General features: G+C 46.0%; 1 protein-coding gene across 1 annotated transcript in view; it reads left to right on the plus strand.

Moving 5' to 3' along the window:
* The window catches only part of LOC308096653 (leucine-rich repeat neuronal protein 1), a gene marked incomplete at both ends in the record, with an annotated part of 10,349 nt that extends 679 nt beyond the window's left edge, over nt 1-9,670 (plus strand). Inside the window, 17 exon segments of the mRNA XM_080444065.1 lie at nt 108-150; nt 153-228; nt 901-962; nt 965-1,022; nt 3,334-3,376; nt 3,382-3,459; nt 3,461-3,475; nt 3,477-3,623; nt 3,626-3,772; nt 4,528-4,566; nt 4,568-4,616; nt 4,619-4,657; nt 5,486-5,673; nt 7,045-7,129; nt 7,132-7,187; nt 7,902-8,214; nt 9,381-9,670. Coding sequence (XP_080300191.1) covers nt 108-150; nt 153-228; nt 901-962; nt 965-1,022; nt 3,334-3,376; nt 3,382-3,459; nt 3,461-3,475; nt 3,477-3,623; nt 3,626-3,772; nt 4,528-4,566; nt 4,568-4,616; nt 4,619-4,657; nt 5,486-5,673; nt 7,045-7,129; nt 7,132-7,187; nt 7,902-8,214; nt 9,381-9,670 — 1,728 coding nt within the window.
* Between the last annotated feature and the right edge of the window lie 809 nt (nt 9,671-10,479).

The following is a 10,479-nucleotide window of genomic DNA, read 5'->3' on the forward strand; positions in this document are numbered from 1 at the left end:
CTGTTTAGGCATTCAGGATCAGAGAGGAGTTGTGTGATTCGTGGACAGCGTTTCAGGGCAGCAAGCTGACATCTTGGTTCTGTTTTTGGTTCATTTTGTCCCATCAGGTCATTCCACGGGACGCTCTGAGTGTCATTCCTAACCTCAAGTTCTTGATCTGAACCGCAACCCGATCAGTCGAATTCAACAGGGTGATTTCCAGAGCCTGCTGCACTTAGAAGAACTCAGGTGTGTGTGTGTGTGTGTGTGTGTGTGTGTGTGTGTGTGTGTGTGTGTGTGTGTGTGTGTGTGTGTGTGTGTGTGTGTGTGTGTGTGTGTGTGTGTGTGTGTGTGTGTGTGTGTGTGTGTGTGTGTGTGTGTGTGTGTGTGTGTGGAGCACGCTTATGGGTCTCTAACTGGAGAGTGTACAAATGAAACCACACTCTCTGAGTTAAATGAATGACACTCTGGATGTGACAGTGCAGAGCTTGAAGATGGAACACTTAAAGAAAACAGTGTTTGTTGCAAACAAAGTACATTTACTCAAGTATTATACAATACAAAATCCGTACAATTTTGAGGTACTTATACTTCATTTCCAATTGTCTATAATTTTACTTCTACTCCACTACATCTCAGTGGCAAATATGTGTGTGTGTGTGTGTGTGTGTGTGTGTGTGTGTGTGTGGTGTGTGTGTGTGTGTGTGTGTGTGTGTGTGTTTGCGTGCGTGCGTGCGTGCGCTGATACAAATATGTCTTCCTTCAGGCCCACCGATCGATCAATCAAGTTGATCAATTAGTAATTAGGGCTTGACGTTGCACCCGTCACTCCAGGTGGCCGTGGGGTGAGAGAGGTCAGCTGAACTGACCGAATGATGGATCATATAATCAATAGGCTGTGATTTGTTTTATTTGTCGCAGCCTGAACAACATGGAGGAGCTATTGATCGTGGAGAGAGGAGCGTTCCAGAACCTTCCAGAGCTGGCAAACTAGAGCTCTACAACAACCCCAAACTGACCTACATCGACCCTGGTGCTTTCAGGTAAAGCTTGTCCGTCCGTCCGTCCGTCCGTCCGTCCGTCCGTCCGTCCGTCCGTCCGTACCGTCCGTCTCCCAGGACTGATCTATGCACAGGCATTCTTAGGCACATGCCACCAGTGGTGTAAAGTACTAAGTACTTTTACTCGACTACAATTATTTGGAAACTTTAGTTACTAGTTACTTTGCAGATATACACAGGGGTGCACATAACTGGTGCGCAGGTGCGCATGCGTCGTCAAAATGCATGCTGCGCGGCACATCAGACGAAGGGAATCGCTTTTTGCGCACCCACAGCTGGGACCGCTGGGACAGGAATTTACTTCCTGAAGCCACACTCACACAATCACGCTAAGCAGCGGTCGGCCCCATACACAGCCATTAGGCGGAGGGGGAGAGGACGCATGCTGCACGTGATTGTGTGAGTGTGGTCCTCGAATCCTGACACACAGACACAGTCAGTCGCGCGACTCGCACGCAGCACGCTGCTGGCTGTGTTACAGGCACTCGTCACCGATGATGAACGCACCGTGATGGTGCAAAATATGCCGTGAACGTCCCAGTCTGGTGGATAAAATCAGCGCAGCACAGGCAGGGCACCAACCTTGGTGGGGGCACCAAACGTTGTGAAGAAAAAAAAGAAGAAGAAAGTTGACAAAACGGTCCATCACCAGGTGCTCTTCTGAGTACTAGACCAAAAAAGTTATGTGCACCCTGGATATACATCATTATCTTATAAAATATACATTAACCACTTTAGCCCTATTTCATACATAGGCTATTTGAAAATAGCCGATCTACAAGCTCACAACGCGTCGCATCGAGCTTGTAGATCGGCTATTTTCAAATATTTTAGAACTTTTACTTCTGTATATTTTGAAGCCAATTACTTTTGTACTTTTACTCAAGTAACATTTTGAACACAGGCCTTTTACTTATAACTTGTAAGAGTATTTCTACATTGCCGTATTGACACTTTTACTCAAGTAAAACATTGCGAGCACTTTTTCCACCACTACATGCCACTAGGGGGCCCAGGTGGTAAACACATCAACTGCCTACATTAATAATATTTCATATATTTAATGAGTGGGACTTGTATGCCAATGTGACCATACATTCCTGTGTGGAATTCAGCACCACGGACAGCGCTGCTTGTTGTGTGTGGGGTTATAGTCCATATTCACACGGTGGCCATTTTGGAATTTAACATTGCGTTGCTGTGGCAACTGGGGTGCATTTCATTGACTTAATGGCAATATGGCCGCCGTGTGATATGGTCTATGGTTACAAAACATGGACGGACAGACAGACAGACAGACAGAGCAAACAGCTGACAGAGAATGGTTCAGACTGTGTAGTATAAGCACATTTATAATGCATTATAATGCACTTATAAGGCTTCATAACACTCACCTTAAATGTTTATAATTATGCATAACAACTTAGGTTTATGAAGTATTATGAGTGCTGAATTCAAAATTGACTTGAGTAAAAGTCATCAAAATGTACTTAAAGTACCAGGAGTAGAAAGTATACTCATTGTGCATGCAGTATGTCCCATTTCACAAGATTTCAAATTGTAAAAATGTATAAAAATCTTTAGAAAATAGCTCACAATGCGTCGCATCGCGACGCATTGTGAGCTTGTAGATCGGCTATTTTTAAATGGCCGAAATGTATATAGGGCTGAAGTGGTTAATGTATGTTTTGTAATAATACTCAAAATCTACAGTAAGTAAGTAACTAGTAACTAAAGTTTTCAAATAATTGTAGTGAAGTAAAAGTATAATAGATGTAGTGGAGTAGAAGAAGTAAAAGTATTGAAATTTCCCCGACTCAGATGGTTGAGTAGCGATGCACACACATCGTATACGTTTTCCACTTGAGCACGACTAGAGAGCTCTCCTCTCCTAGAGAGCTCTCCTCTCCCACACACTGGTCCAAATATAGCAACGTGTTTGTATTAAAGCCTCTCTGAGACTAATGCAGAGTGAGAAACATTCCATGTGATTTCTCCAAAGGTCACTTTGGCTTCATTCCTGGTATATCGGGACCTGAGTGGGATTTAAACTACATTTCTAACCAGTCAGCCAATTTTCTGATATGCCTACGCGCTCTCCTCTCCTCTCCTCTCCTCTCCTCTCCTCTCCTCTCCTCTCCTCTCCTCTCCTCTCCTCTCCTAACCCCTTGGGGGGTACTCTTTTACATGAAAATGTTTGAGAACCACATGGTTGAATATTTCTCTCTCCCTCCCTCTCGCTCTCTCTCTCTCTCTCTCTCTCTCTCTCTCTCTCTCTCTCTCTCCTCCTCAGTGAGATGTCCGCCATCCGCATCCTGCTCCTCCACAACAACCAGTTGAGCTCCTCTCCTCCTCTCTCCTCTCCTCCCTCTCCTCCCTGGAGGAGGTCTCGCTCCATTCCAACCCGCTCCGCTGCGACTTGCCTGGCGACCTGGGGGCCCTCACCTCGGCAACCAATCAAGCATCAAGCTCCTGGAGTCGCCCATCACCCTCTGCTCCTCCCCGCCCAACCTGATTGGCCGTGAGCTGCAGGAGGTGGTGTCCATTGGCTGGGGGGGCCCGCCGACGGGGGCGGGGCCGGGGCCGGGGCCAACAGCTGCCTGCCGAGGATCTCCTCCTATTCGTTCCCGCCGGCGATGAACGTCACGGCGGGCCAGCCAATCACACTGGAGTGTTGGGCGGACGCCGACCCGGCCCCCCAGTTCTATTGGGTGACACCCACAGGAGACAAGGTGGGTGGGACTGGAGTAGAGTACTCAAATTCTGCCCGAACCCGACCCAACCCGACGTTTTCGGGCCGGTCCGGGCCCAAAACCTATGCCAAATAGTCGGGCCGAGCCTCGAGGTAAGAAAAAAAGAAAAAAAAAAAGGAAAATAAATCTATTACCTCAACAAAAAAAAAAAGTCAACTGCCCCTAGCGGCCAAACGGTAAGGCTGATGGAAATGGCAGTGGATGTGTTGGATGCAGCTCAATGTCATGCTTTACTCAGGTATCTAGTTTGTCGCTGTCCGACCTAGCCGGTGTTATTAAAGAAAAACAGGCGACAATGGCCAAAACTCGAAAATCGGCGAAAGTGGACGTTTTTCCAATCTGCTCAGTTCAAAGCTTGTTGGATGCGTGACTTTGAGTACATTAAGCACATTGTCGGGTTTTCAGGGTTTTCAGGCGTGCGTGTGTGTGTGGGTGGTTGTGTGTGGGTGTTGTATGCTTGCATGTGTGTTGTGTTTCCAGTTGAAAAAAAAGAGTCTATTTTCAGTGTAGAAGGAAAAAAGGAAGGGACCAAGTATAGGCCCCTGGAAGACCCCAATGAAGTAAATAGGTCTTAGTGGTAAAATACATGTGTTAAGACTGATGACATTGTAAACATTATTGTATTAAAACTAAAACTAGCAAAACTGCTCTGCTGGTGATACACAGACCTCAGGCTTTGTTTTGGTTCCCCGTCAACCAATGAAAAACCTTCTCTTTCCCTCTTTCGCTGTCAGGTGACCTCAGAGGCCGTGGCAGCACCGATCATATCGGAAGCAAGGGCGTGGCTTAACCAGGAACAGGAAGAAGCAGCGAGTGTCTGAACCGGAGCGCTGATTATTGAACGCGTGGAGCCGACAGACGCAGGTAACTCACCTGGAATAATATCACACCACCGACTACTGATAGATTACATGTCCTATGTTGTGTTATCCACAACTGCAAATAATTTACATACAATTTACATACAATTACAGCCCAGCCTACCCGCAGCATCTGTTATAAACTCTCCCTCTCCCCCTCTCTCTCTCTCTCCCCCCCCCTCTCTCTCTCCCCCCCCTCTCTCTCTTTCTCTCTCTCTCTCTCTCTCTCTCTCTCTCTCCCCTCTCCCCCCCCTCTCTCTCTCTCTCCCCCCCCTCTCTCTCTCCCCCCCCCCCTCTCTCTCTCTCTCTCTCTCTCTCTCTCTCTCTCTCTCCCCCTCTCTCTCTCTCCCTCTCCCCCCTCTCTCTCTCTCTCCCCCCCCTCTCTCTCTCCCCCCCCCCTCTCTCTCTCTCTCTCTCTCTCTCTCTCTCACTCTCTCTCTCTCTCTCTCTCTCTCTCTCCTCTCCCCCCTCTCTCTCTCTCTCCCCCCCCTCTCTCTCCCCCCCCCCTCCCTCTCTCTCTCTCTCATCTCTCTCTCTCTCTCTCTCTCTCTCTCTCTCTCTCTCTCTCTCTCTCTCTCTCTCTCCCCCCCTCTCTCTCTCCCCCCCCCTCTCTCTCTTTCTCTCTCTCTCTCTCTCTCTCCCCCCCTCTCTCTCCCCCCCCCCTCTCTCTCTCTCTCTCTCTCTCTCCCCCTCTCTCTCTCTCTCTCTCTCTCTCTCTCTCTCTCTCTCTCTCTTCTCTCTCTCTCTCTCTCTCTCTCTCTCTCTCTCTCTCTCCCCCCCCCCTCTCTCTCTCTCTCTCTCTCTCTCTCTCTCTCTCTCTCTCTCTCTCTAGGTCTGTATACATGTGTAGCGTGGAACGCAGAAGGAGCAGACACCAGGAGCGTGTCGGTGTCTGTCGACCACCAGGGCGGCGTGCTGTCCGACCAGGGGAGCAGGCTGAGAGACGATCCAGCCGAGAGGAGCCGTGGCTGGGGCAACAACTCCAGCCCTGCAGGGGGCTCCCTGGTGGTTCTGGCCAAGGTAGACATACTGCGGTTATTGAATAGATCAGCTGTTTGCGGCGTGTATGAATGAGAGGCCCAACATTTAAATGAAGTAATCGATTTAATCAAGTATAAAAAATAACAGATTTTTAATATAATAATAGATTTTCAAAATCGCAATCTACAACCTCACAACCTTAATCTACACCTCACTGTGAGCTTGTAGATCTGCAATTTTTGCTATGTTTGTGCTAGACTGTTGTACAACAAAGTATAAAATAGGGCTTAATTGGTTAATCATACTAATTGATTTTATTCAATTTTTGATTAACTCATTAAGACCGGGAAATAATCTGTGTAATTTTTTGATTTCTTTGGCTATTCAAAAATAGCAGATCTACAAGCTCGTAGCGCAGCACCGAGTGCCGCGCTACGAGCTTGTAGATCTGCTCTTTTTTTTTTTTTATCTTGAAAGTTTGTGGAAATCTTTTGAATATATATATTTTTTTGTATTTTGACTCAAATCTTTGCTCTGAGGGATTCTACAAAAATTAATGTTTTCTAAATCCTAACGTTTCTGTATCAGTGGTTCTCAAACTTTTTCATGTCAAGGACCCCAAAAAATATATGTATTTGGCCGCGGACCCCCATCTCAAAATATTTTGTAACCCCGGAAGCAAAGATTTGAGTCAAAATGTTCCCTTTAGAAGATATATATTCAAATATTTGCAAATAAATTTACAATAAAAAAAAAATAGCCAAGGATATCTTAAAATGACACAGATTTCTCGGTCTTGGTAGATTAAAAGAATAAAATCCGTTATTCAATTCATCAAAGCAGTTATGGATAGAATAACCACAATATACTGTACTTGTAGCCTTATAGCATAAATGAAGCGATAGATTGCAGTGGTGTAAAGTAACTAAGTACATTTTCTCAAGTCCTGTACTTAAGTACAATTTTGAGGTACTTTCCAATTGTCTATACTTTTACTTCTACTCCACTACATCTCAGAGGCAAATATTGTACTTTCACTCCACAACAATTATGTGAAAACTTTAGTTACTTTGCAGATACACATTATTACATTATAAAACATACATTAACCACTTTATTTTATACCTATAGGCTATTTGAAAATAGCAGATCTACATGCTCAGATCAACAACGTGTCGTGATGCGAGGCGTTGAGCTTGTAGATCTGCTATTTTCAAACATTTTAGTACTTTATTTAGAGTAGTCTCTACATTGCAATATTGATACTTTTACTTAAGTAAAACATTTGAGTACTTTTTCCACCACAGATAGATTGTGACACAGTTGTCACTGTGTGGTGTTACTGGTGGTCCACGCCCAGTCTGTGGTTCTCACTGTGGTTCTGTGGTTTCTCACTGTGTGGTGTTACAGGTGGTCCACGCCCAGTCTGTGGTGTTGGAGTGGAGGCTGTACCCCAACAGAGAGGCTTCATCCGGGGACCTGCCTGTCCCGCTGCCCGCTGGACCAGTGCCACGGTGCACATAGACAACCCCCAGATCAGCTACACCGCTAAGGTTACCTATCAATCTATCAATCAATCAATCAATCAGTCAGTCAGTCAGTCAGTCAGTCAGTCAGTCAGTCAGTCAGTCAGTCAGTCAGTCAGTCAGTCAGTCAGTCAGTCCATCCATACAGCCTTGTCTTTATTGTTTTCGTTTTTTTCTTATTAACCCATTAAAACCGGGAACGGTTTTAATGGTTAAAGTTGGTTCCGTCTTTTTCTTTATGTAAAGCGACTTTCGGTACTTAGAAAAGTGCGATATAAATATGAGCAATTATTATTATTATTATGAAATGCCTTGCTCAGACGCAACACCCGAGCGCAACCAAACATAAAATGACTTTAGTCTTTTAGTTCTACTGGATCTCTTCTCCACTAGATCCCTCACTAACATTTTAGTCTAGTTTTTATTTGTTGACTAAATTGTCAGTATATTTAGTCATAGTTTTAGTCATCATAGCTTAGTTTTTATGTAGTTTTTATTTAGTTTTCATCAGTGAAAAAAGGTAGTCGACCAACATTTTTCGTCATAGTTTTAGTCGACGAAATCAACACTGCAGTGTAATCAACTTTAAGACTCCCCAACAACTGAATAATCATAGTCTGTATTTCTCTCTCTCTCTCCCCTCTCTCTTCCTCCCTCTCTGCATGTCTTTCCCCATCTCTCTCTCTCTCTCTCTCTCTCTCTCTCTCTCTCTCTCTCTCTCTCTCTCTCTCTCTCTCTCAGGTTCCCGTGGACGTTCAGGAGTACAACCTGACGCACCTCCTTCCCTCCACCCAGTACCAAGTCTGTCTCACCGTCTCCTCCTCTCCTCTCTCCTCCTCTCCATCTCCTCCTCCTCCTCCTCCTCCCGCTCCTCGTCCCTCCCTCTCTCCTCCTTCCCCTCCCTCCTCTGCGTTCTCCTCCTCCCCCCCGTCGTCCCCGTCCTTCCACACCTCCTCCTGTCTGAACTTCACCACCAAGGACTCGGGTTTCTCCGTCCAGGTGGTGGCGTCTCAGCACGTCAGCAGCCGCCGCGTGGCGCTGGCCGCCGTCATGGGTGAGTAAAAACAGCATTCATATTACATGAATATACATTTAAATACCATTTACCAGTGGTGGAGAAAGTACTCACATTTTGTACTTAACCTATTAAGGCCTGAGGTTACGATTCTACAAATGTCTTCTAAATCCTTTTTTAATTTTTTTTTAAACGTATTATGCTATATCAGTATGTTCTCAAACCTTTTCATGTCAAGGACCCCCAAAATGATGTATTTGGCCGCGGACCCCCATCTCAAAATATTTTGTTCCAGGGACCCCCCAGAAGCAAAGATTTGAGTTACAAATGTTCGCTTTACAAATATATATTTTCAAAGATTTGCACACTTTTTCTCGATTTTTCATAAATAGCAGATCTACAAGCTCATAGCGCGGCACTCGGTGCCGCGCTATGAGCTTGTATATCTGCTATTTTTGAATTGCCAAAGTGTAAAATAATGCTTTTTAGCTAACATCTAAAAATGACACAGATAGGGATATTTCACTTAAAAAGAAATTCGGTCATTTTATCATCTACTCAGGCCTTTGTTAGCCCCGCCCCCAGACAGTTTTTAAGTTGCTTGATTCAGTATTTAGATATTTGATATTAATTTTATCAGACACGCCCCCTTCCTATACAAACCCATTGTAACTTCAAACTCCATTTTAACCATGATAGATTCATCGAAAACACCCGTCCTTGGTTCTGGTGACTCATACTGGAGTTTGAAGTTACAATGGGTTGGTATAGGAAGGGGGCGTGTCTGATAAAATTAATATCAAATGTCTAAATACTCGATGCGACGCGTTGTGAGCTTTGTAGATCTGCTATTTTCAAATGATTGTATGCGTTTTGAAAACATGAAATGGATGATTTCTGCATAATGAGTACTTTGGTACTTTAAGTACATTTTGATACCAATACTTTTACTCAAGTAATGTTTTTATTCCGGACTTTTACTTGTAACAGAGTATTATTTGGGTTGGGGGGGGTTGAGAACTACTGTGTTAACGTGTCCACATGTCCTCCATGTGTCTGTCCTCTGTCCTCTGTCCTCTGTCCTCTGTCCTCTGTCCTCTGTCCTCTGTCCTCTGTCCTCTGTCCTCTGTCCTCTGTCCTCTGTCCTCTGTCCTCTGTCCTCTGTCCTCTGTCCTCTGTCCTCTGTCCTCTGTCCTCTCCATCAGGCTCCATGTTCGCCCTGTCCCTCATGTCTCTGCTGCTGGTGTTCATGGGCCGCCGCGTCCCGGGGAAGGGCCACTCCCTGAAGACCTACGTCCAGCACGCCACCTCCATCCCCCTCAACGAGCTGTACCCGCCCCTCATCACGCTGTGGGAGAAGGACAAGGACGAGAACAGAGAGGAGGACGAGGAGGAGGAGGAGGAGGAGGAGAGGAGGAAGGACGAGGAGGCCCGGGGCGGAGGAGGAGCGGCGGGCGGGGTGCAGATCGACACCTCTAAGACGTATATGTGGTAGACTGGATGGAGGGAGGGAGGGACAGATGACTGGACAGACGGATGGAGGGACGGATTGAAGGACAACTTCTCTGACTTCCTGTGAAAGGATGGATGGATGATGGATAGATGGACGGATTGAAGGACATTTCTCAGACTGAAGAGCTTTGAGTCCTCGGACCAATGGATGGAAGGATTGATGGAAGGACACCTGATTCGGATGCTATCAATGCATTGATCGGGACATTATCACGTTCTATCAGACCATTGAATGGGCGAAGTATAGGCGACATACTGACCTACCCGCCATTTATCAGACCATTCATCTGGGTGTTATCAAGACATACTGACTTACCGACGGAGACGACTTATATAAGTAAAGTTTTGGTTTCGGTTTCGGACCGCGACGTCGGCGCGCAGTCTCAGGCGAACTGGAGCCACGTGAGGGACCACCGAGCAAGCTAAAGCGAGCGAGTTGCCGTCAGGGTTGCCAGATCTGCTCATTATAATTTACCGGCAAGATTTTATTTGAAAATAGCAGATCTACAAGCTCACAACGCGTCGCATCGCGACGCGTTGTGAGCTTGTAGATCTGCTATTTTCAAATAGCTGATGTATATGTCAAAGTGCTCATGTGGCCCATAGTCGCTTCTTTTGGGCTGGTTTTCCTAGACCTGTTTGCTTGTTTCTCTCACAGAATCTGGCAACACTGGTTGCCGTCCCGAACGTTGCGACGTTCGCCTGAGCCTACTCGGCGCCGTCCGAGTTATGTAACGATAGGCACAGAAAGGTAAAGCATGTTGTGGGGACTGCTCAGCCTCCGGTTAGGGC

Source organism: Gymnoscopelus braueri (assembly GCF_963280865.1).
Source record: "Gymnoscopelus braueri genome assembly, chromosome: 12".
NCBI classification, from domain to species: domain Eukaryota; kingdom Metazoa; phylum Chordata; class Actinopteri; order Myctophiformes; family Myctophidae; genus Gymnoscopelus; species Gymnoscopelus braueri.